Raw genomic sequence first — 27,525 nt, forward strand, 5'->3', positions numbered from 1 at the left:
GAGAGAAGATGACAGCCACGGGCAGATTGCAAAGTATATAATCAATGAGGGAGGAGATACTCAGCGCTCATTTCACCAGAGGTCAAACAGAGTCCAAGTGTTGATTTGTGGCCGTGGCTTCACCACTTCTCTCCTGGTGAGCAGACAGAATGACCGGGTGAAGACACAAATGAATGAATGAAGCCCCCCCCATGGTATAAAGTCAAGGACAACCTACTGAGTGGGAACTCAGAAATTCTTTCTTCGGCACTTCAGTCCTATCAGAGAGCCAAGGATCTGCACAAACAACCAGTCCTCAGCCAATCAACAAGCAAATGCTCAGACATGCCCCTCACATGTGTACTCTAACTTTAGTATGACTTTAATCAATTTGAAATGTCTTAATAGTTTAAGTACATTTTTTAGACACTTAACAGAAGGTCAATCAATCAATCAATCAATGTTTATTTATATAGCCCAATATCACAAATGTTACATTTGTCTCAGTGGACTTTACAGTTTGTACAAAATATCAGTATGACAATAAACTATCAATCGTGAGTTTCTTTAGCCCGAAGATACCACCGACCATCCTGCCAGTTCATGATTTATAAGGGGACATCGCAAATTGTCTCACCCCTAACTGGCAGATTTTCTATATAGTCGTGAAAACATACTATTAGTTTCAGTTTAGTAATAAATCCTCTTTTGGAGATATCATCTTGATATATTTCTAAGAGCTACAGAAAATCCTGGTGCTTCACAACTTTTCCCTTTGACTTGAAAGCATTCCTCAGGTCGGTGTTTTCCGGCTAACGTCACTGCTGCGGTACATCTTGCTCCTGCACAGCCATTCCCCACGGTCTGTTCGTAAGGGCTGGAAACCCATTTCACCTTGTTCTTTTACAGTGCCAACCACTGCTGCTCCCCCCCCCCCCCCACCACCGACCCTCTCCCTCCCTCTTCTCTCCCCCCAGCCGTCTATCCTCCTCTTTCCATCTCCCGACAAGTACACATACTCCCTTCTCTGTTGCGCATATTCTGAATGGTTAGCGAACACTCCTGCAGCCCCCCAGGGAAACACAAGAGGAGGGGGAGGTAGTTGTGATGACAAGCTTGCCTTCTCGCAGAATAGGCCTATGGGGACATAAGTGTAGCTCTGCAAGGCGCTGTCCAACCCTCTTTGCTCTTACACGAACAAGCTTCACTGACACTGTTTTGCCATGCTCATGGTGACACTGTTTGGGCAACACAGAATTATTTTCCCCCAACTCAGCAGGTGAGTCTTTTGTTTTCTGTATGCTTGAATTTCACTGACATCTGCCTATCATGGAGAAACAAATGACAATTACTAATTTCTCTCTTAGCTAATTTTCTGTTCTTCCGTTCAACTATTGGTTGTTTCTGCATGAGAAGACTTGTCGGGGACCTTTCTGTTGAAATTTCTTCTAGCCTGGATTCCTTTTTTTCTTCACTCTCCTAAATAAGTTGTGGTCTCGGCTTGGCAGTCGATACTCTCAGTTCATTTCACTCTGTGACTTCTTCCCTCCATTTAAATCTGCTCCGTATTCATTTGAGAATAATGAGACCCTCTCTGCATAGTGTTTTTTTTAAAGAGGGGTTTCTTAGAAGGAACCCTAATCTCTTGTAGACTCACTTCACATTCACTAGGTGATACAGCATTTGTACTTTTTATTATTATTTATATGTACATTTAGTATACAGTACACATTTTGTTACATTTATGAAAGTATCTTTAGAGTTAGATTTTGTTCTTGTCTGATGTTCCTTCTCTGCCCTCTGTGTGTGTGTGTGTGTGTGTGTATGTGTGTGTGTGTGTGTGTGTGTGTCTCTCTCAAGGCCATTGCATAATGCACTGCCAACTGCAGCTTTTTCACAGTAACAGCGGAGACTCATGTGTAAATTAGTATAAATTAATTAACTTTTTGTTAAGCATTTCAAGGAAATAGACTAAAAATAACATTGTTTTCTAAAGATATCTCAGTGATTCCGTCTAAACAAGCATGTGTTTTGCTGTTTAAACATCAAGGTGAAAACATGTGGATTGCACTGGTTAACCAATGTGAAGGTTATGTTTACTTTTGAATTTGGTATTTTCCTGTCTTAAGATGTCATCTGAGGAATGTCTATGTGCTTAAATAAGATGATAATCATCTGTAGCTGCACAATAATGCTTTGTTTGCTTTTCCGCGTGCTCTTCGGGTTGCTCTGACCTGTCCAAGGTGTGTTCTAAAGAATGGCCTAATGAAGGCGTGAGAGGGATGTTAACCACCAGGGACAATCCTCTGCCCTGATGAATGGTGTTGTACATAGTAAATCACCAACTAGGGAAGAGCAATCAGATTCCTCTGTGCAGTGATGTCACTACGATCGTTTGTGAAACAGATCCAGACTTGAACAGCCCTGCCTGAGCCAGATGTTAAATTTCACAGGAAACTTCTCGCAGAATGGCGCTTAGTCAGAGGTGTTCAGAGCAGGAGATAGCAGCTTTACATTAAACTCTGGCAGTGAACGGAGACTCTGATAATTACAGGACGCAGAGACATGCGGAAACAATCTAAGAAGTATGTATGTCCATGTTGTTGTGCCTATATTGTCTTGGAAATAATCTACATCTGTCTGTGCTTGTCAGATGTGTCACATTCCATTCACATACTTTCATTTCTGTTTATTTCAGGTTATCTACTGTGTGGTTGGACTGAGCATCTTGGCTGAGAATGGCAATCCAATACATCAAGCACAAGTACCTGTGGATTTATGTTTTAAATTATGAAAAACTGTAGGAAAAAACAGTAATGGAGAATCCACCTGTGATGAGTCTGGAGGCACAGCAGTCTTGGACAGCTTCAGGAAAACAAAAGTCAGCCATTTCAACAACAAAAGAGTTGACCTCAGAAAGCTCTGCTCTCTTGGCTAACGGCTCCGTAGACCACAGAGGGGACGATTGTCTCCCTGAAGCCCAAAGCTTGCTGTTGGAGCCGGATCAGAACGTACACAAGCTGAAGAAGAGTTTTGTTTGTGTCTGTCATAACAACATTGAATTTGGGGAAGCTGTGGGCTTACAGGAGCCTGAACAATCAGTCATTCACATTAAAGCCCCCCTGGACCAAAGTCCACTGGACTCATCTCAGCCGCATGAAGCAGGTATTTTGTCCACAATCTTAGATGACAACTCCCGTTTGCTTTCTGGTTCTGTTGCAGAAGGCAAGTCGGATCAGGTGGTTCAGAATCATGTTGGCCGGACGTTAAACATGATGTTGGGATGTGTAAAAACAGACTTTAAGAGCTTAGAGCCAATATCAAATGGCGATGTATTTATTCCTCCTGAGGACGCCTGCCCCAATATTAATCTGGACTCCACTTCCACCACCCCTGACCCCCGGAATCTTTCTGATCCTGGCCCGAGGCTCCTGGATCCACCACGCATTGTGAAGTACAAACATAGCTCCATCACCTTCTCACACTACACCTGTCCCTCCGCAGCCGACAATCATGTTTTTGTCAATGAGACTTCTGAGGATGGAGAGTCTTCCCTGGAAGAGGATGATCACAATGATGATGATGATGATGATGATGGTGATGATGGTGATGATGGCGATGATGGTGATGATGGCGATGACGATGATGTGTTCTCAGATCTGCCTCAGAGTAGAGAATACCTCGTCCAGCAAAGACAAAGGAGCAAAGACAAACAGAAGAGGAGAAGCACTGCAAGTGCTCGAGCAGAAATCAATCAAACGGCCAGAAAGTCGGGTTATGAAGCAGAGGGGGAAACGTGCTGTATGGAGGTATGCTGGTATTGATTTAAAATCCTACACTGTTGCCCTTGCATTTTGTTATTATATATCTTTAAACAACTCGTACAAAATATTGACATGGACATCGGTCTGTATTACAAATATGCACATGAAAAACCTTTGTCACATATGTCAATTTTCTAAATTAGTTCACATTAATAATGTAACAAAAATAACTGAACTAACTCTAAACAATGAAACGTGTCAGAAAAACAACACATTTTTGCACATTTCTAATGTACATATGCAATTAATGCTAAATAAATGCCCATTAGTCTTTTATTGTTTACATTTTATTTCAGTTTCATTGTACAGACATATTACAACTTTGTCAATATTGTTTTAAGGAAAACTTAATAAAAACATTTTAGAGAATCAAAATCAAAATATACAAAACTGTGATAATAATCAGGATCCGAATCAAGTTTATTGCCAGGTGCGTTTACACATACAAGGAATTTGCTTTGGGATCTGGTGGCGCAAACATAATCAATCTAAGAAAAAAAGTAGGTAAAAAAAGAAATATGTAAGGATAATACAAAATAAGTATGTTTAAGAAACAATGTAGTATTAAAAAAGGATACTAAAAACAAGTATTTACACCACATTTAAAGTGAACTATAAAAATAACCTTAAAAGCTAAAAAAACAAGAACACTTAGGATAATGAAAATATGACTGAAGCATAAGTTGCCCAACACTAATTTAAATTACAGTAAAATATATGAGTCAAAGACACTTAAAAGCATTTGTACAGTATAGCAATAGACAGCTATCTTGTAGCGGCATTATTTAGCTTTATTTTTTGTCCGTTCAAGGAAGTGTGAGAGCCCATATTCCCAGCTCCTAGCAGCTGACATCATTACACTGTGAGATAATGCATTGTTGGTATCAGTGTGTAGGAGTTCACTGACTTCACATTGGTGCTGGTGAAACGCAGACCTAGAAGGAATGCAAACAGCTTCTGCGTTCTCTCCACTCCCTTCACAGGCAGCGGTGTTTTGACAGAGCCCAAAGCAGGACATATTAGCACTGAACGTAGCCTTCCATTACTGAGCACCTCTTTTTATCTTCAACAAGTCAAGGCACATTTCAGACCCTTTTTCCCTGACCTTGGTTATAACCATCCTGTAACCCTTCATCGCTGCTTTTTATTGCCTTTTCAAGCCTTGTGTAAGCATTCATATATATGTTTAAAGCCTTTGGATATGTTTTCGATGGAACATATTCAATGACACATCACTGTCATTCTAGTATACAAGTAAACGGGGCAGAGTGAATGGAAAGGCGAGATTAGCTTCTCTGTCTTTTGGTCGAAAAGATGTTGAGGTAATGCCAGCTTTATGTAGAATGACACTCTGCTCTGAATGAGTTGTTTTGGAGAAGAGTGGAAGAATGCAGGGAATCCAGGGAGCCTGTTGTTTATATCATCCAAGGAGGGCAGGTCAAGTCCTCTCATGCTGTCACTCCACATGCTCTGTTATCATACGGTGGGCGGAGATGTGGGCATATCTATAGGAAGGGCTTCACTTTCATTCAAAAGGCAGAACGCAAATAATAATTTGACATGGCAGTGAAACAAGCTATTTTTGTCAACCACATATTGACACACTCACATAGATGCAAGATAGATAATCTGATCAGATACCCACAAAAAATACTTTATTAGGATTAAAAAAAATCAGAAAAAAGCTAACTGACAGCAACATTCAAAACTTAATCTTGAATGCAAGTCTTCTAACAACAGTTTGTTAATACATTTTGTATTTTATATTTCTTCAAGGTTGTGTCTTCTTGGTCGAATGTACTTATTGTAAGTCGCTTTGGACAAAAGCGTCAGCTAAATGCAATGTAATGTAATGTAATGTATAAAAAAAGACAAAATATTGACAGCATAAAGACCAACATTTATCATTTATGCATGCATATCTTTTTATTCTTAATACGAAAAGTCTGATGGGACTTGTGGAGGGAAGTCAGTTGAATAGCTCACAGTTGCAGTTGTTAACAATAACCATATGAGGGCACTGTAAGCATAGAGTTTGCTCTGAGGTTCATCTCATGACTCCCCCCTGCTTGCATCATTTAGCTCAGCTGTGACTAAATGCCCCTAAAAATACACAATTATTTACCTATCCTTCCCACTCTACAGACATGGTGGCTATGTTCAGTTTGTGTTTTCCATCGCAGGATATGAAGTGTCTAAATTATTCCTCCAAGCAGCCAGGTAGCCATTGCCCTTTCGCATGACCGGCTGCTTCATGAGGAGACCTCCATGGTGATCTCTGGCACTCTCTGTGGGTGGTGCAGACTAGGCACCGAGCCCAGAGCTCACACACTTAACTCCTCATTTCCATGTCAAAGACGCTGTGTTGGGCTCCACAATGTGGCCAATTTGTGCTGATAAAGTTATAGTCAGCTCACAAGTTGTTGTCCCCAGAAGATAACATTAATACATTTATAAAGGATGACTCATACCAGCTCAGTTGCCATGGTGTGAGGACTTTACACAATTGCCGGGGCCGGATCGAGGGGAAATGCACCAAGAGATGAATCAAGGGTAGTGTCTCACTTGAGCGTCAAGCCCTCTCTGGAATTTGTCTCATTCTAAGTAGAAGAGCCCACATTCCTGAACAGCACCTTGCGGGGATGTCACTGAAAAGAGACAGTATGAATGTGTCCCTCATCTGCCTTGAGCCAGAATGGGGCATCTGTTTCTTGCATTTGTGTTTGTCTGACTCAAGGGGTTAAGTCCAGCTCGCAACAGATTCAGCTTCTTTCATATCCTTTCCCTGTACACAATGTGTTCCGTCTTTTAGCCCAGAATATCAAGAATTGCCTTCACATCGTATATATCAGCTTTTAGCTCTTCGTCTAAAGAGTTCAAGACATGTTTTAGGCACAATGATACTTTCTGATAAAGGTCAATTTCATGGTTCTTATCATCAGTAAAGCTTGATTTGAGATCTTCAAGATACAACATTATGTCCATAGACTCACTTGGAACAGTTTGGTCCGCCTCTGTCTTGCTCTTATTTGGAGGAATGTGCACCCACTGAGGTGTGCACATAAGGATTTGTTCAGAACTCAGTGTTATTTGCACATGCTTCTCATTCATTTTAATTTTGCTGCTTAGGTATTAAGAAAAAGTCTGGGTTACACTGATCTTAGGATAATTAAGAGGAAGGATAATTTGCTAGATGCTTTTATCCAAAGCGACTTACATACATTCAGTACTGTGGACAATCCCCACAGGAGCAATTTGGGGTGAAGTGTCTTGCCCAGGGACACAACGACATGCTGACTGCAGTGGGACTCAAACTTGCTACCCCCTGATTCGAAGTCCAGCACTCTATCCACAGAGTACAGCCATGGATGTTAACTGTTCCTGATCAATTTGTTATAACTAACCATATAACCATAATTTTGTCACACTTGACACACAGTTGTTTTTCCAAGTTAACACACATTTTCATTTCCAAACAGTACTCTTAGTTTTTTTTTATTCACATAACCAAATGTAATTACCAAATAGAAGGAAGTCTTAAAATCTCACAAATGTCCCCTCTGCTGACAATTTGTATGTCTCTGATTCCATAAATAGAATAAGAGAAGCCTGGTGTTTAATCTGTGATGACACTCAGATGCTCGCTGAAGAATATCTTAGAAATATGGAAACAGAAACTATAAAGTGTGAGGGAGGATTTTCCGGGAATCGGTGTTTATTTCTTGGAAGAAGTCTAAGGCTCACATAGAGAGGAACACTTTAGTAAGGGTTAATCTACATTGTTCTTGTCTCTCCTATCACAGGGGTAACTGTTTGGTCGATATACCCAATTTAGTAACTGGTCAGTCTTTTGAAAAAGTGTGTGAAGGGCTTTTATTTGTTGAGCCGACAGAGGATTGAGCTGTCTAAACATACTGATCCCATGTCAAACCGTTCTTATATTCCCTGGTCAGCACGGTGCATTGCAGGCATAGCAGAGAAGAGAGGCTTTACTTTTTCCTTTCAGTGACCCCAGGTGACCCTTCAGGTCTTAGAGGTCAACAGGGGATTGGCCAGATTTAGGTCATTCCTGAGTGGGAAAAAAGACTTTCTCCCAGTGCCGGGTCAGTCAGCTGACTCTGGGTGGGCAGCAGAGGAATGGACCGTCTGGTCCCTTAATTCCTCACAATGTAGGTGTAATACCACATATAATAGTTTTTTATCAATGTCTACTTTTGTCATTCCAATTCAGATGTATTGCTTCATGATGAATGATATTCATTCTGACAACAGTAGAAAGGAATATAACTGACATATGTTAAATCATGACATTAACAAAATGTGAGTAGCCAAACTATCAATTTCTTAGTGAATAGTATTTTAACAAATATCCAAAATGTGATAAGGTTGGCCTTTCGTCATTTGGACTGAACTTTCTCCAGCTTTTATTTAGCTCCCAGTTAATCCAAGAGGAATGTGAAAACAAGTGTCATACTTGTTTTTAAAAGTCTATCAAAGCCCTTCAGATAGGAACCAAGGACAGGACATTGTGGCTTCCCATCAGAACATTTATTGACAAGCCCCTTCAATGAAATGATTGTGCATTGCGGGGCTTGATGTTATAAATGGAATAATGACTTGATTTAGACATAGCCGGTAGTAATTCGTCACAGTATTTGGTTTGAATTCCAGGAAAGGAATTTGAACTGGCCGTGTAAAGGGCCATCCACATTAAAGGAACATTGATTGTGTACGTCTGGAGTTGGGGTTATCACATGCTGTAATCTCACACTTGTTTTCAACCAAAATAATTCAAGTGATATTTGGGATTTTCCCAGCATGTTGAATCATTTACTCTGCTGGATTCCTTTTGTTGAGGACTGTCATATTTTAGATTTTGGCTTTTAACACAACATGTAGTTTGGGGACAAAGATACTGATTCTATCTACTAGTTTATAACCCTGATAATCTAAACACATCTCCTTTAGTTCACATTGAGTATCCTTCAGTTTCTCTTTTTAGAATTGATATGGAGTATATACTGTAAACATTTTACAACTGGTTTATAAGACCCTGAAATGTCATTGTAAACAGATATACAAGTGAGCTCCAGTGCTGCTGGCTGGTGTATAAACAGCTAATGAAACACAATAAAGTAGAATACAGCTCTAATACAAAAAAATATAATATAATATTATCTAAAAATGATGTCTTCATTGATTGATTATATATAACCATGTATTATATGCTGATAGACTGCAATTCAATGCTAAACTGGGGAGCTCAAAGTAAAGCAAACTATTGGCCACATTTCTCAGTTGATCCTCATTACTGGCATCCATCCCACCAGACTTATTGCAGCAACCACATTCAAGGAGGGGTTTCCTAAAAAATACTTGATGCTACTGTGTCAAAAACTTTGAAATGATCCACAAGAGACATTCTGCTGAAAACCCACCCTTTAAAACGTTTCTGTAATTTAATTGATATTCTTGAAAAGTTTCCACGCTGATGCTGTCGAAGAGCATGCAGCCGGTGACCCTCTCCAGGTCTAACAATGTTAATTTATGCTTTGGTGACCGAGGTGTTTCCTGCTGATTTATGAGGCTAGACCTCCCGATCCTCAGACACTGCTCCTGTCTGTGTGAGGACGGTCTATTTATACACACAGTGTGTCTGGGGAGCAGTGAAAGCCCGTGCAGGGAATTCCATCATGCTCTGTATGGCACACATGTCTGCAGCCCTCCTCTTTTGCACTTTCACCCTGAGACACGGCAGAGGAGATCACATTTCCATGTGTGGCAGCAGTGAAGCTCACTGCAATTTACAAGATACTTTTTTGACTTTGCCTGTAACTCTTCTTGAGTTTAGGGCAGTGTGTTAAATCAACACATGCTCTCACCTTACTGGGAAGCTCTCATGTGTTAAATAAGTCTGGCAATGGTGACAGGTAATTACTGGACTAACTAATGAACCCGATTTTCCAACTGAATTCAATTACTTTTACTGCGAGTCTAAAAGTAAGATGGAGAAATTAATTCCTGATTTTGATTAAGTTTAGCTGAAGCATATCATTAAGATACCAAGCAAGTTTGATGAAGTGTCAGTGACTCAACTTGATATTCATCTCAAATGAATGCCTGAAAGTGGTGAGTGTTTAGCCTGGCTACTTAAAACATTTGTATTAAATGAGGTAATCATTTTAATTTTAATTAATCCTCTAAATGGAACCTTCTGTGACGCAAAAATCCTGACATAAGGGAGAGAAATCGAAAAATGTTAATAGAAATGGTGTTAATATCTGATCAGATAGAATTAGATACATTTAGGCAAGGGGGAAAAGTCTTAAAAATGTAGTTAAATCTATGTTTTAAATGCGCCAATGTGGAATAACCGGAAACAAAACAATATTAAACTAGACTAAGTAATTGGGTTTTGAATACACACATTTTGAAAACAAATAAGGTATAAATAATGATGGTAGTGCTTCTGATGCTTTTGGCTCAATATTTGACTTAGTAGTCTAATTGCGGCAGTAGCTTGTCTTCACTCAAACATGGCTCTCTGATATCCCACAGGAGTCTGCGCAGGTCAAGTCTCCCTGGTCGGAGTCAATGAGCCAGCTGATGAGGAAACTGGACCAGCTTAATCGAGACATAGAGGAGGCTCTGAGTGCAAACTCCTCCCCCTCCGACACACCCTGCACCACCCGCAAGAAACAGGTGAGAGTGTGTTCACACCCAGGCATCACAATACCTTCCAAGGGTATGACAAGAATTGTGTCCCTTATACTTATATAAACTCAGAATGAACAGTATGTAGGCAGCGATGTAAAAGAGCATGTGGATTTCACTGCAGTACCTTATGGTATGTCCACTGTCACGGTTGGTACTGTACACATTCCTGTGAAGCGTATGCTGCATACTTGGTCATGCTTGTAAACTTCGCTAAATCAATTCTCTTTGCTCTGTGGTGAGAAAATCCTGATGCATTATTCGGACCTGTAAGCAACAGGTGTTCATCAGAATTGATGTCCTGCTGAGTTTTTTAAAGTGTTCCACATTAGGTGTAGATTTTGTCAAATCAACCAGCGGCGAGCCATAAACCCAGTGTGTGAAAGGGGAGTCAGTGTGTAGATCTCTAGTGAGTCGTTACTGTGTCTGTGACTTGTGAGATACAGTCTCTCTGCAACACTATGGGCTTTGTGAAGACCATCTCATAGGGACCTTCTGACTTGAGTCTGTTTTATGATGTAGGTCTTTAGATGTGATACTGGAGCGTACAGTGCTTTAGCCGGGTCAGAATGGTGCGGCAGGAACAGACAGCTATTGTGCTTTTGAGGTTGCGACTGGGACCGCGCAACTCTGTTTCTAAAAGGGGCTCTTCTCATGGTGGCATGTTTCATGAAATATCTCACTAGAGTTAGCATTTGGGAACAAAAGTGGTCTTTTGGGGTCCATATGTATGTACCGCACAGAGGAGCTATTGTATTGAAGGGAGTTTGTATGATTTGGTCCATTAGGAATGGTTGAGAGAGGCTCACATGCCTCCCAGGCATCGGCATAACCATCCCAGGCATTCACCATTACTTGCTTTAACTAATGACAGGCGACTGGGCGAGACAAGACATCTTTACTGGGATATTTGACAAGGTCATAATCTCTGTCCTCTCAAAAGAAGATCCGCACATACAGGCTCCTTTGTGTGCCGCTGCAGAGCTGAATTGAGAGTGGAGATTTCACTTCCCCAGCAGTTGACCTCAGCCTCTTGTTTTCTTTTCCCCTGGCCACCGTTGAGACCATCCTGTCCCGGTCCGTTCGGCGGGACAGAGACGGACCCTGTCCTGATTGTTGTTGTGATGTTGTTGCAGTGGGGTGCTGTCTCAAAGTCCACGTTAAACCAAGCCTTGAACGACCAACTTCTGCAAAGACCAGACAGAGGGGAATGTCTGAGCGACTGCAGGTCTTCTGCTCCTCGCAGCGCCTTGATAGCAACAAGAGCGTCCACCAAGAAGACGGTAAGTTCCTCTGAGTAAAGCAGCTTCCTGCAAGTGTCAAAAATAAATCGTACAGTGCAGGTAGTCTGTAGGACAGAACATGCCAAGTTTATACAAGCAGTTCTGTTGTCCGGTTATCGTCTTTAAGGATGTGAACCTTAAATTCCTTTGTGTCTAACTTCAAAACTGGTTGCACATGTTTTCTTTTTCCTTTCTTATACTCAAATCTGGCTTTAGCGTTTTTTGGGTGACTGCTATGACCTGTTGACTTCCTGCGAAGCACAAAGTTTTTACCCCAGCCATTTCAAAGTTCTTGTATGTCCGTCGATGGAAAATGTTCACTTAGTGCTAATTTAGGAAGGACACAATCTAAAATGTTTACTCCTAGATTACTTTTTCTGAAAATAATCAAATGAAACTCAGTTTGACCTGTTTTGATCAACAGTTTTAGTTTATGTTTAGTGTAGGTATAAACCTGTATTGTTATGAGTTTTTTTTTTTTTTAAACTGAGGTTAAAAAACGAAATGACTGCATCAATGACAGAAGAATAATTTCTCCATTTAGAAAATACTTATCTACACTTTATTATTAATTTCCCTTATGAATGAAATCACCCTCCTACATTTCACAATCACATATCAGACGTCTATATCTTGATCCCTGTGTTGACAGAGGAAGACAACAATCACAGAATTGCTTAAGTGGATAGCGTTGAAAAGATAAGTCCACCACCCGTCAGGAGAATTTCTGGCAGGTTCTTTTGTGCAGATGCTCTTTCCTCTACATCTGTAAATATTTGAGGTTTGCATTGGGCATAAGGTCAGCTAAGCCATTCTTCAACAAGCAGGACTCACTTGTGCCGGACAAAGTATAAAAATGTCCCTATTCAGCTGCCCTAAGAGAAACAGACAACTGAGAGATTTGCAGAATGCAGGGCGGGTTTAAATTCAGAGCCTTTCAGCTTGTGCTTTATGCTTTCGTAATGGCTCTCTGCGGCAATGTGTTGGCGAACAAGCTGCTTATACAGTAACTGTAGTGATTCAGCCCCAATCTGCTACACTTTCCAATCTCACTTCAATAGGATTTTGGTCACATAAGGTTTTGTTTTTGTTATACTAAATCCATAATGCTTTGAAGACTGCAATAGGTAAGATCAAACTGAAGGCTATAGGGTGAGACAGAGCTGAGCTTTGAAAGTCAAAGAAGATTATTTTGTCTGTGAGCACCGAGTACTTCAAATTAAATGGTGTTTAGTTCTCAGATGTGTTGCCACCTGTCTTTTTTTTATGGAACCCATAACTATCTCTTGAAAATGACAGCAGCTAAGGTTCAAATGTGACTCGGGGACAGCTGGGAATGTTCACATCATTTAGAGACAAGAGTATTCTGGCTGCAGTGTAACCTTGAGTACAATTAGATCACACGTTATTCAGTGGCATGATCTGATGATGATATATGAATAACTTAAAAAAAGAAATGTTTCCAATGATACAATTGGTGTTCTTAAGGCTGAACATTAAGAAAAACGTGATTTTATCAGCTTAAGAAAAACTGAAGTTAAGACATTTGAGGAATATGCGTTTTGGCTTTCTGTCAAATAGTTATAGCTAGTTAGAGAAGAGTAATACCCTTCTTATATCTGTAGATAAATACGAGGCTAACGGCTGGTTGGCTTAGCTTAGCATAAAGACTTGAAAGAGGGGGAAACAGCTAGCCTAGCTGAAACAAAACCAAACCAGCAACATTCAATCAGCATGCAAATATACGTAACAAAATGTCAAACTTTTCATTTAAGTTTGTCCACTGGTTTAAGATTGACCCTGTAAAGTTTGCAAACAGATGAGATGTTATATCAGAAGCTTTGCACATGAAGAGAGAATCTTCCCCCTCTGTCCCATAAGACTCTTACATAAGAGCGCTGCAGTCCGTATAAAAAGTTCTGACCGCAGGGAACGAGAATGCGATACAGATTGAATCACAGTCCTGGAGTCTAAGAATAAACAGGCCAGAGCCCGGACACCCAGTTATGGATTTATGGAGCGATGTTTTATGGAAGTATCTGGAATAGGTTATCAGCACCTGCCTGACAACCTCTGACCCCCCCCCCCCCCCCCCAAGATCCAACAGTAAAATACAAAATAAGAAATGTTCAAGTTTGTAGTTGTATGTCGTCTGAACCTGATCTCTCTGCCGATCTGATTAAGTGAATGAGACTTGGTATTTTCAATAATAGCTCAGACAAAGTTATTTGATGCTATAAAAGCCTTTTTGTATCAGATATGTTCCCTAGTGTGTTTGTTTTTCTCAAAGCTTTCTCAAATCCTTCATTTTTAAGCTCTTTTTTACTTATACATTTGAATTGTCAACACTAGACATTTTTTCATTTGTCAAGCAATGATGCCTAACATTTACAACTTACAGCTTCTCAATTATAAGGAGGGGGATTTGTTTTGTTTAATATGATTTTAAATACATATCTATGAGTTTTGGAGTGTTGGTCAGACAAGACGGGCAGTGGGAAAACATATTATTGGGCTCATGAAAAAATGTATGTTTTATTGTTTCTTCTAACATGTTATAGACTAAGCTATTAGTCACTTCATTCATAAAATAATAATGCGATATAGGGAAGAAAACAGTTAGCAGCAGCCTTCAATGTATTTTATTTTTGTTGTGTTTATGTCGAGAGTGGTTCTTTGTGTTGTTGTATCGGTGGGAAGAGAAATATTTGGGTTGAGGGTTCCCACTTTAAATTTGTGTTGACAGAGATCGGCAGAGAGTCATTGGGACTGACCGGTCCTGTTACTGCCCTGTTGACTTTCAGGCAGGGTGTCATTTGTGCTGGGACGGCAGCTATCATTCACATGCCTGTCACTCCATGTAAACATAGTTGTTGGTGATAGCGATGCAGGGTTTTCCCTCTCTTGCACTTTTGCATGGAGGATGTCAATTTTCCTGACCTGCAACCTTTGACATGTGTCCACCATCTGAGTGCGATAGGACTGAAGTACGACAATGTGTTTTAAAATGGGTCAGCACTCAAACATGCCAGGATGAAATTCTTTCTTCTGGCTGTTGAAAAAAAAAGGGAGAGAGGGATGTGTTCAAGTCTTTGAAGCCTTGTCAAAATCGGCACATCTCCACTGGGGCCCGGCATCTGGTTTTTGGAGTACTAATTTTCACATATTTATTTCTGAAACTGGGTCTGAAGCCGGCCCTCTGAGAGTATGTTATAAGGTCCATTGCATGTCCTTCTCTTCAAAGACATGTGTAAAGTTTGAAAGCAGAGAGATGAGGACCCTCCATGTTTCTGCACCCAGCTTTTAAACTCTGTTACAGAAATGTTTAAATATGTGATCAAATTGTGCCAGACTGTGCTATATCTTACAGTCAATAATGAAGGATACATCAGTGGCTGTTCAAAGATTTGGTTTATGTTTTGCTATATTCATTGCTTCTCTGTATTGTCATAGTGAGACAGTCGAGATTGTGCGCCTGAAGATAACCTTAACCCTGGAGCAGCATGGACATGCAAAGTGGTTTAATGTAACCTTTCAGAAATGTAGTGGTCATGAGATCCCTGCTTTAAATCTTTATCTAAATGAATCAAACATGGACTTGCAGGTGCCTGCTGTCCTACTACCTTGCCTTGTGTTGAAAGGTGCTATATAAATAAACTTGCATTGCCTTGCCTTACCGTTTTTGCCGTGAGGTCAACAAATGTTAGAGACCCTGCAACAAAGACGGATACAAACAAAAGCACCTGTCCTGTTTCATCCTGCCAATCAGGTCTTTTTGTTGCCACAGCAAAGTGGCAGCAATGTTGCTCAACCAGCCAAGTGCTTCTTTAAAACTGTGAGCATTTCTGCTGCCATGACAACACTGGGGGGCCGCGGTCCTCATGAAACATGCAGTACACGACCTACTTATTGTGTGGAGTCCAACTGACCAGTAAAACCTTTGCAGATATGTTGATAGAAGTTTGAATCAGCACCATGTGGGCTAACTGCCAATTCACTGTCATGACGGAGGGTCAATGGTATTGCAAACAGGCTGTCTGGGAGTTTCGCAGCGTTTAGTCTCTGCTAGGGGAGACATGTGGAAGAGGGGAAAGCAAACAAGAGCGTAAATCAGACCAGTGGGGCACAGAGGGGAAATGAAGGAGAGGTAAGCAAGATCAGGAGTAAAATGAACCATTTAATTCCAGGACATCACTGTTTTATGTAAGAATCCTATTTTATTTTACTCAGTTTGCAGTTAGTTTTTATATGTATCATATATTTCCTTACAACACCACCTTCAATATGAACAATGTAACAGTATTACAATTTGTCCCTCAATGAAAATGTCTTTAATATCTAGCTTAGCATTTAAATATCCCTGTGTTGCTTTTCTTTTCACATTTTCAGACTGATAATTGGGGGTAGGAGGCAGCACATCAGCCTCTGTGCTAAAGCATGCACCTTTTCTTCTGTGGATTGCCTGTATTGACTTTGTCATTGTATCAGCAATTGCCCTATTGAAGATAGGGAGACATCCTCTGTGTGTGCCTCTTATGGTTGTTAAAGCCGAATAATGTGACCTGCTTTTTTCATCTTTCAGAGTGGAGCTATGTTCAAGTAGCCAATCAGTAGCCCCTTCTCAATATTACAGATACTGATAGTTTTGCATTTCTTTTGTGTTGCAGATGTTCAATAAGATGACCAATGCAGCAGGGGCAGGTAAGAAGTGATTTGTCTTTTTTTATAGCTTTTGATGCAATGTGCCTGAATGTTTCTATCGGAAAACAATTGTATATCTTTCCGTAAGCATGAGCCAGTTTTGATCTCTTGTCCGTAATTCAGATAAGGTGCTGATCCTTAAATGAAAGAAAAAAAGTTAGAATAAACTAGATTTTTTTAAATAATCCAACTGAAAAGAGAAACTGCCCAATGTTGCTAACTCTTATTTTCATTGCCAAATGAATTGATTGGACAATACAGCCATTACAGATACACATGCCAGATGTTTTTTGTCAGTGCATTTCATTTATTAATTACTGTCAGAATGTATAAGTATTTGAGCAAAAATATGTTTCTAAAATGCTATACCCTTTTTAGCTTTGGATTTTAAAAGAAGAGAGAAATCAATTTAGATGAGGCTTGGAAAATGGATTGAACCATTTTTTTTTTCTTGCTCGCCTTTATGGGCTTCTAGAGTCTGAGAGTTTAATCAGTATTGAGGCTTGATTATTTAGGGTAAACTCTACAGTCTCTGTCTGAATACATCTCTGTACTGAGGTTGAAACAGTGCTGCGCTGCTGTCTGGCACATCATGAAATGCTCCCTGTGAGTTGATCCTGCTCTGTGCATGTTGCATGGCCCTGCTCCCGCCTCAGACTCTGTGAACAGGACTGACAGCCACAGGTGTCTGCGAGCTGCCTCCCAGCCGGTGTCTCCAGAATGTTATTTGAAATGCCTTCTATATATTGGTCACTTGGCGGGATGTAGTTAAAATTAGGCAGAGTGCCAGATCATTGTTTCTGTTTTGCCGAGGGGAAATATTTGCCCTGTGTGATGTGGCCCATGGGGGGCAGCTGCGGGATTTGGGTAGATGCCACTTGAGGCTCAGGTTGCACTCTCACATAACCTCTGTTGTGCATGATGGTAACGCACAAGTGGACATTATGTTCTCGAAAAATTCCATGTATCTTTTATATGCGGCAGTTAACTAATGTGTGGTCTGTTTGGTGTGTATGTGTGATACGCACTGTGACTGATCGCTGGTCGCTCCTAGCTGTAATTCTTTGGAAACCTGAGTGTGAGACCACCGTGTATTACATCAACAAGTTTGTCAACAGGGCTCCGAGGTTCTCTACAAATACATTTATCATTAAAAACATTTTTTCACCATATTTCGTAACAAGCTGCGTACCAAGTCACGTGCTTTCTCTTTGAGGTAGATCTCATTGTCAAAATAAACCAGACCAGATTGTCAAATGTCTTTAGTTGTAAAGTTAATGAAATCAACATATGGATTTAACTTGAATGTAGTAATAAAATAAATGGGAGACTTATGAATGTTGTCAAGAAGGACCAAGCTGACTGGGTGTCATACACATTAGGTGTGATATTCCCTGTTTGCATTTTTCACAGCTGGGCTGAGGAGACCTGTTTTTATGACACTGATACATGGTGGCCAGATGGTTCTCAGTATCGTCCATAACACTGTCCACCTCATTACATTGTCCAGGAGAGGAAAGCACATTATTTTGGTCCTGATCCAAAATAGCATAGCAGCAGTGAAAAAAACGTTGGTATTCTGAGCTATAAATGTGCAGAGCAGACTTTTTATTTCTCTCATATGCACTTGCTCTACACATTCAGTGTGTTGCATAAACACACCTTTATTTAAACATTATGGTTAACAATAGTTAGTTTTAAAGAACCATGGAAATGCGGAGGGATTTCAAAACTCTTCCTTATAGTTTTTATTTATTTATTTAAGATCACGCAAGGAATTTATGGAAAAAACACTAGACCTTTTACCCCACTTGACTTGTTGTTTTGTTTTTCCCGAGGCATAAAAACAAAACCCAGAGCTTTATCCTAAAACCGCATATGGACACACTCAGAGAAGATTTAGTCTATGTGGTAAGAAATAAACCCTAATCCTTCTTCTCTCATGTTTATTTTTCTAATGGCTTACTTAAAGTTTATAGAGCATTTTCCAAGTCTTGAGTAGATGTTGGGCCAAGTGCCGTATTCCCTCTCACACAGTGTAATTTGCATGGAAATCTATTCCCTACTGTCTCTTTAATTGCAGTGTGGAAATTAATGGTTTCCTTTGGTGAGACAAGGCAGCTATGTTCATCCTCAAAACCCTAAACTGACATTAATCATAGACTTAATGAATCGCTGTGACACTGTAGTGCCGAGAGCCCCACATCCAGCTGCGTTTCTCTCAGAGATTCGGTAGATATAAGGTGGATGAAGCTCCATTTATCTGTCTGGCCTTAGACATGTATTTACATTCTGTAATGGTTCTGATTTTGTGCGCAGATAATGTGTATTTTGTAAATATAGTTGTATTAAACTGAAAAATAGTGGTAGCAGTGAACAGTTAAGAAAGACAGAACGATTGACAGGGTCCAAGGAGAAGCAGTAATGCAGAACTCAGTGACTTTCAAATTGCATAAATAAATGGTCATCTGCTTTGTTATGATAAACATCACCTTCCCAAACTCCAGGCTGAGGGGAAATGGGGCTTAAACTGCAGGCTGTGGCCCAGAACTGTCAGGCCGAAGTGTCCCACTATCCACTTTCAGACAGACAGACATTTACACAGATCCTCTGTCTGAATACATATGCTAATCTACTTTCAATGTGGAAATCTCTTGCTACTGATTATCAGAAAAGCAAAGAGGAAACTGTGAATCCCTTGGAGACTTCTTTCTATTAAGGAAAGTCATGTAAAGCCCTATGTCCTTCACACATCGGTGTGAATGACTCCCAGTGAAAGACTGTGGTAAAGGAAGGAAAGGGATGTTTTAAAACGTTTAAATGTAGCCATTTTTCCGTCACTGGCAGTGTTAAATGTCACCTGAAGAGGAATTTCACAATGCTGCTTTCATTGATTCTGATTTCAGAGTTGTGTAATCGGGACGCTCACTGTTTTCGCACAGTGAGAAGTGTCGGAAGTAAACACTGAATATGTGGGATGTAATGGGTCCGATTTTTATTGTTTGTTTTGGCAACATTTCTAAGGATGTGCGTATCCTCAATCAATTGAAAGGCATGACGTACCTTTCCTTCATCTGTCAATAAGGCCAGAGAATATTTAGCCAGTTTATTTCTTCATATCCCTATTAGATATTCCTGTCCAGTTTTGCTGCTTTCAGTAACTCAAAACATGTCACATCTTTAGACATTTTTAAGACTGGTGTTTGATCAGAAGGTGAAGCATAGGTGGATTTTCGGTTAATGTGTAGTTGTTTTGTGTCGCTATGTAGTCAATTGTTGTCGTTGTTTTGTGATTCTATTATTTTTCGCAGCATTTTTGCCTCTCATTGTGTCTCTGTAGTCATTCTATGTCTCTTTGTGGTCATGTTTGAGTCTCTTTCTAGTTGTTACTTTGAGTGACATTTTGTTTTCCGACAGGGAAGGACTTGACATTTTAGGCACCTGTGCCCAGTAAAGCCCAGTGTTCAGTAATCCATCCACGATGTGAACATTTTTATTTATTTGAACCTTCACCACATTTTTATTATCTTATCTTATTATCTTTATTTACCAGCCTTGTAGTTGTGATTCCCAGAGTTTGAGAGTGACAAAGTGAGCATCGGCGTTAGAGCGAAATGCCTCCTCTGTGGGACCTGAGTGAGTATACACTGCCATATAAATCACCAGTCCAGCTATTGATGAAGCCCCAGTGGGTATTATATAATGTCCATAGACACTAATGCATTGCAGCAGGGTTGTCTGCTGTGTTTCTGAGTGCTGCTGCTGCATGTTCCTCAGCTGTTCCCATGGAGCCCAGGCCTTCAGTCTCACCGGGGTCAGCGCCTGCTGCTGGAGGCCGACTGTGACCTCAGGCAGCTGCACTGTCTCTCCTTCTGTCTCTGGAGGGAGGCCTGTTGCAGACCATAATATACACATCACAAAAGCTTGTACAGCAAGATTAGAAGGCTGGTGGTGGAAAATGTAAGTCATATGTGACTTTGAATGTTTTGAGTTGTAAGCAGGATTATTAACTGTGTTTGTATTGACATGGTCTCTGATGAATACTGACCTCAGTATAATGGAATCATTGTTGTTTTGACATAAATGGTCCAAACTTAGCTAAGTGTCACATAGTTCCCAAGGGGAGGCCATTGTTTTTCAAGGAAGAGGTCATTTTAGAGGAATTGTATTATTTTCCGATGTGTCTTAAACCATGATTTGCTGTGTGAAGGCTGTATTATTTTTCATCCCAAAAATGTTGGACAGGTCAGGCTCTGTGTGGGCCAGTCAAATTCTTCCAATACAAACTTGGAAAACATTTCTTTATAGACCTTGATTTTTGAACTGTTGCCATAGAGAAAACACACTAAAATGTTATTGACTGCTGTAGCTTTTAGATTTTTCTGGATTTGAAGGTGGGCCTACATACTTTTGTTCATACACAGTAAAACACATTGTAATATTATATGCACATACAAAGGATATATTCTTGTTATGAGTAACAGACAAACTGTCCCAACCTCAAGGTTTTGAGTAATGTTTCCATACTCCTTGGCAAACCTGCTACTGTACATACATTCAGCAATTGACAAGAAGCCATTCTTTATTTCATCAAGCAGTGTACCTTCAGACTGTATGTATATATATATAAATATTATATATATATATAAAGAATACATTAACAGGTCTGTAACATTGTGGTTGAACAGGAAATAACAGATGGATACAATGTGTTTTCTTAAGTCCAAAGGGGAAAATGATACGTTTGAGTTTATGGATGGACGAGACCCTCATCTTTTTTGTGAAGGGACGCATGATGACATTTAAAAACCTGTTAAAAATAGGTATGTGTCTTTTCTCTGTGTCAATGTAAGGAATTGGAGTCATGCATTAAAAGTGGCTTCAGTATTGAAAAGAAAAGGCTAAGAAGCACTTATTTTCCATCACAAGTTTTGAATATGGCCAAGCATTTCCATCTGCTCTTTGACTATTTGAAACAGACCTGGACATTATGATTTAGAGCATGCAAATGCCAGCAGGAAAATCCATTTTTATGAGATTGTACCGTTATTTTAGCTCCCCGTCTGTCCGTTGTCTGACAGGTGCCAGATCAGTGACATCATGCGCTAAATATATAAGCAAGTCGTCATTTTTAGATCCAGCTCAGACTATAAAGGGTGCTGTTGGCATGACGAGTGCATGAAAAATTCCACACATGGAAATACGGAAAATGACTTGTGGTTTCCTGAGTGCAGAGGCCAGCTCGGCTGTTTGAAAGTGAAAAAGTGGAGGGAAAATGTCTGGACGTATTTCTGGACTTTTCTTTGTATATACAGTCATTTCTCAAGGTTGTGAAAACATTATAGAATATTTTTGGTTAACACGCTCTGAAATTACTGTAGTTATCATACATTAGATAGCACATCATGTCATGTAATAATGTCTTCAAGACTCTTTTGACTGAATGATATCATCATGTTTAACTATTCCTATCATGTTTGGGCATTATCTATTGCCAAGTATAAATCTTCGGGTTTGATCCTATCATTACATAGTGTGTGTACATAGTGCTGTTTGAACAGAAACCAAATGATCTGCCAGTTGTATGATCTCCAGTGAGAGGAAACTGGTGTATTGTTCTGATTCCCAATTATAGCCACACTGCCAATTACAAGAGAAGCAATAAATCCTTTGGGGAACAACAAGGTGAGGCTGCTTTGTGTGTGTGTGTGTGTGTGTGTGTGTGTGTGTGTGTGTGTGTGTGTGTGTGTGTGTGTGTGTGTGTGTGTGTGTGTGTGTGTGTGTGTGTGTGTGTGTGTGTGTGTGTGTGTGTGTGTGTGGTGTGTTTGTGTTGTGTGTGTGTGTGTGTGTGTGTGTTGTGTGTGGTGTGTGTGTGTGTTGTTGGGGTGTGTGTGTGACATAAGGAATTTAGGGGCCTGGGTTTTGAAAACTAAGTGAAGTGGACGTGGGCAAGCTGTGTCAGGATGCAGGCCAGTCACAAGAGGACATGCTGTGTGTGTTGTGTGTGTGTGTGTGTGTGTGTGTGTGGTGTGTGTGTGTGTGGTGTGAAGCAACCACATAGCTAACAGGTGGTCCAAGCACTCAACTGCCAACTGAGAAGAAAGTCAGAAACAAGATTTAGGAGTGTAATGAGGCAGGCACGGTAACTCACAACTTCAGGGCTGTGCACCAGGATGGCAGTGACTAAACGATCCTGTTATCTCCTTTTGTGTGTGTGTATGTACCATTCCCATGAATGTCCACCACTCTGAGGGATTGATTCCGAACAATACCTTCTTCTCATCCAAGGTCTTTATCAAGGCTGGTGTTTTACTTTGTAGTTCCTCCTTGCTCCTGCATTCTCACACACACACACACACACACACACACACACACACACACACACACACACACACACACAGTATCGAAAGCAATAACATTTCCGCAGGGTTGGTTTAGATACAGTAACCACATTGGCCTCCCAAATGTTCCCACATAATCCACAAAGATTCCAGATGTTGCAGGGAGGCAAAAAGTCTGCGCCTCCACTCTCTCTCGCTGCCTGCAGCCTCGCCTCCTCATCCCGGCTTGGAGGAGCACGTGGCACAGCTCATACCAAACACTGTGTCCTTCTGCACTGGAGCAAGGCTGCGGGTAACCATGCTACTGGAGATTTACATAGCTGTGCACTTCCACCTGTACCCAGATAACACAAAAAAACAGCACGCCATTGAGAGAGGCTCTGTCCAGGGGCAGTGTAGCACTGCAACTTTATTGTGGTTTCAGACCAGATTAAACAATTTGGCTCAGTAATCAAAGAGCAATAGCAGGCGGAGGCAGAGCAGACTTCCTGTATCCTCTCTGCTCTCTGGCTCAGCGCTGGCTTTAAGTTAAGGGCCAAGCAGGACCTGTTTGTGTCTCAGTTTGAAAACAATACCTCCACGGTACTTCCGGCTGATGAGTTCAGCAGAAGTGTTTCACAGTGAGTCCACAAATGGATCCTTAACAGGGAAAGCTTAAATCTTTTTTGTTATAATGGAGCCATACAAAATGGTTTTCTTCTGTTTTGTTAAGTGAGCTTGCAAACATGTGGCCTGACAATACTTAAAGTGTTCATATAGATGTTGATTAATGCAGTCTGGTTTTTTAAATGGAAATGTTTTCTTTGCTCTATTAGTATTTTGAGACTCATGTGTAGCAGTTTGTGATTTAAAAAAAAACTGTGTATGTGAGACATCTGTCATAGGAGGGAAAACTAAAACTGTAGCACTAATTTTAAGCAGCTGTAATTTTTCCTTTCTGGTCATCAAACTGTTTCTCCTTTGGGACGTCGCTCATCTTGAAATATAAACATCAACATCCTGTTTGAATTTGTTTCATGGAGGCTAACGTCATGCTAAAGTAAGCTGTAATTTATGAAGAGCCATCCTGCCAGCTGCATTTATTGGTGATTGCTGTGAAGATGCCTTACAGCAAAACTCCCCCAAATGGTATTTCACATCACCAGAAAGGTGATGGAGATTAGTCCCTGGTGAAAAAGAGACTTAAAACCAGATTGAAAATTACTTAAAAATCAATAAAACATGAGCATGTTTTCCATCTGCAAGCTCTGTGAGAAAAAGAGAGAAATGGAGGCAGTGAGTGTGATTGAGTGAGAAATGTACCTCTGTGATTAGATTCACATTGCTCTAATAGAAACCAGGTGCTGGACAGTAGTGTAAATGTTTTCCCATGCATTTTTGTGGGCAACGCAGCTTTAACAGTTTCAGTCCTGACAGCATTACATGCTTTGTCATTCAATGAAACAATAGCCACGTACGCTTGTCACACCAGTTTTAAATTCTTCGAGCCTCTTTATACAAACTCTGACCCATGCTAGCCCTCACTTCTACGTTTTTATGATATTTAAATACACTTTTCAGTTTTTTCTATTTTTACCTCACAGTTTTACACCAAATGTCAAGTTATGCACCTAAGTGCTGCTGCAGTAAGACTTGGATACACATGGATGAGTCATGTGAACATCTGCAGTTTTTTGAATCTCTATTTTTAAAACAGATTTGACGTAATTGATCATCTTCTTAGGAATGAATGATTCTATCAAGAACAACTTCCATTAGGGAAGAAACCATGACGTTAAAACACACGGCCCCATATAAGAAAACAGAATTAGTGGCCACTTTAATGGATTGGGACCAAAGTCGGCTTCTCCTTCCCCAACCCCATAATCTAAAGCCAGATATACACCACATGTGTGGCTCCTCTGGAAAAATGAACTCGACTTGGGAATATATGGTCAGGAAATGTATAGCACATGCCTGGAACGAGCCTTCAGGGGCCGGGGTGGAGGTGGAGGGGAGATCCCCCCCACTCCCAGCTCCCTGAGCCTTGTTTCCATTACGCTGGGAAGAGCAATCTCCCAGACTATTCGAGGGGGCCTGGTGTAAGACCTCCTGGCCGACAACATGACCCAATCACAGAGGAGAAATCCATTTCCTCACATCTGGGATTTTCCCACTGAAGCTTTGGGGCAGCATTCCACATCAGTCACCAGACTCAAATGCAGCACACACACACACACACACTTTGGAATTCAGATAACTTGTTGACAAATAAATGTGTGTGTGTTTCTCTGTATGTGGAGGACAGAGATTGTCAGAAAGAGGGCACAAAAATAGCCCAGCAAATGTGCCAGTTTTTCTAGGGAAGACGGGGAAAAGGAGCTTTTTTAAAAGCTGCCCGGCCAAAACAAACAAGAGGGTTAGTCAGCGAAGGGAAAACATTCACAAGCTGATTGATGTTTCCTCTCCTTGCATCTGCTATTACTTCCATTGCCAAGGCCTGCACCAGAGGCTAAGTCATCATCTCGCTACAATGAGCCTCGCAGCGATAACGCTCAACTTTAGTGTACGAGTTTTTAAAATGAATCTAGAGGAGAGGAGCAGCGCCGGGCTGTGTTTACCTCTCTGGTGATTCATGTGGAGAGAGGTCTGCACCTTGTTGCTGCGCTTCCTCCATCACTTTCACTGTCAGCGGCTGACAGGGATGCATTGTCCGTCTGTCCATTCCTGCCCTGTCAGTCAGCGGGCATTGAGATGGATACCTTGTTTACAACTTTGACATAGTCATTCATTAACCTGTCAAAAAGGCTTAGCAAAATGAAGGGCAGATGATGTTGTGAATATTCTTTAAGGGTTATTTTATGATAACACTCCTAATATCGCTTTTGTTATTAAATGTTTTCACTATTGTAAAAAATAGACAACATAGTTGCATTTATTATCAGTTTTGTGTACAATTGAAAACATGTTTGTGTTCACTTTTAGCTTTTCCTTTGTAAACTTCCTGGTTAACAATCCAACGGAAAACAAGGTACTTGACTCGGCCTAGCCCTGACCCTTCCTTAAAAGTCTCGGGTTCGAATGAAACAGGTTCTCTAGACAAGTGTGTGTGTAAGGCTTTGAGTGTTTTTTCTTTCCTCCAAGCTAGATTTTAGCCTGGGGTCTCACAGAGATGGGGTCGTTTCTAAAAAAAAAAGTAATATATTACATATTACTTTTTTAAAAAGTAATATATTACACTACTTCGTTACTCTCTACATAAAGTAACTCGTTACTTTACTCGTTACTTTACTCGCAGGGCCGGCCCGCCCCTCCCTGCAGGCAGATCACGCAGACTTCTAAAGTTTCAAATGTTCTCTTTAGTTCAGTTTCCATTGTCGCATAAGACTGATCCAGATCCTGCATGTTTTCCTATCTGACCGTGGCTGTCCTCTGTCTCCTGCTATCTGTATATTTTGCGCAGTCTATCTCTGCTCACGCTGTTGCGTCGGCGTGTTCTCCTGCGTGTTGGCCATGTGTTGCACTGGAACCAGACACCGCAAAGACTTCAGCCGAGCACGTACGAACTGAGCATGCGTGAGTGGCAATAACTCTCCTTACCAGCAGGCGGCGGTAGTGTGTATTCATCATTCAAAACAGGCAACAACCGGAAAACAGAGAAGAAGAACAGACTAGTGATATAAACAAACAACAAATAGCTGTGTGTTAGCTTCACCTTAGCATGTGTTCTTTGCAGGTGTTTGTTGAGGTTTGATTATGACTGATTTTAGTAAGTAACGAAGTAACGCGTGTCGGGGCAATGTTAGTAACTGTAGTGTGATTACTGAATTATAAAAGTAGCGCGTTACACTACTCCGTTACCGACAAAGTAATAGTATTACAGTAACGCGTTACTTTGTACGCGTTACACCTAGGGTTGACAACTTCCAGAAATGGAAAAACGGGACACGCATCCCCCGCGCGCGAAGATTTTCGGGTTTCTGGCGGATTTAGTTACTTTTTTTTGTTACCTTATTTCGGTTTTAGGGTTAGGGTTATGTTATTTAATTTTCCCATCAATCAGCTCAACACACACACACACACACACACACACACACACACACACACACACACACACACACACACACACACACACACACACACACACACACACACACACACACACACACACACACACACACACGCAGAAGACCCGAGACAGATCTCCACTCACGGGCTTTACCCAACTGTGTTTTTCTTCCACTGTTTGTTGTAAGACACAAGTCTTTTCTTTTTAGAAGGGCCCAGAACCACATCCTCTCTCTCTTCTCCTTTTTCATTATCACCTCCTCCACCGGCAGCGCTCATTTTCCCACACGACTGAACAGGCTGACATGCCACACAAACAATGATGCCGCGCCCGCTGCACACCGGAGAAAATCTCACACACACACGTGCGAGCATTGTGCCTGCCCTGTCAACTGAGCGGTCCTAGTGCCATCTCCGCATACAGCACACAAACACACAGGCACGCAGTCAGACACACTGCATTGCGCGCAAACAGAAACATATGTTTTATTTTTCCCTTTACACGGGAATCCGGGACAAACTAAGTCCCGTACGGGACACGCCCCTTTTGGCTCAAATACGGGACGTCCCGGCTAATACGGGACGGTTGGCAACCCTAGTTACACCCAACTCTGGGTCTCAACAAGTGTGGTTGAA

General features: G+C 40.9%; 1 protein-coding gene across 3 annotated transcripts in view; it reads left to right on the plus strand.

The window, feature by feature from the left end:
* stard13b (StAR-related lipid transfer (START) domain containing 13b) overlaps positions 1–27,525 on the plus strand; it is a 68,786-nt gene that overhangs the window by 6,653 nt on the left and 34,608 nt on the right. Inside the window, exons 1-5 of one of the 3 annotated variants that reach the window (XM_034207133.1) lie at positions 1,156–1,258; positions 2,678–3,788; positions 10,362–10,505; positions 11,654–11,800; positions 16,468–16,501. In XM_034207133.1, coding sequence (XP_034063024.1) covers positions 2,796–3,788; positions 10,362–10,505; positions 11,654–11,800; positions 16,468–16,501 — 1,318 coding nt within the window. In that variant the 5' untranslated portion in view covers positions 1,156–1,258; positions 2,678–2,795. Of the gene's footprint in view, positions 1–1,155; positions 1,259–2,677; positions 3,789–10,361; positions 10,506–11,653; positions 11,801–16,467; positions 16,502–27,525 lie in introns of those variants that run through there. The other 2 variants (XM_034207134.1, XM_034207135.1) reach the window with 2 other exon arrangements.

The sequence above is a fragment of the Gymnodraco acuticeps genome, unplaced genomic scaffold (genome assembly GCF_902827175.1).
Source record: "Gymnodraco acuticeps unplaced genomic scaffold, fGymAcu1.1, whole genome shotgun sequence".
Lineage (NCBI taxonomy): Eukaryota > Metazoa > Chordata > Actinopteri > Perciformes > Bathydraconidae > Gymnodraco > Gymnodraco acuticeps.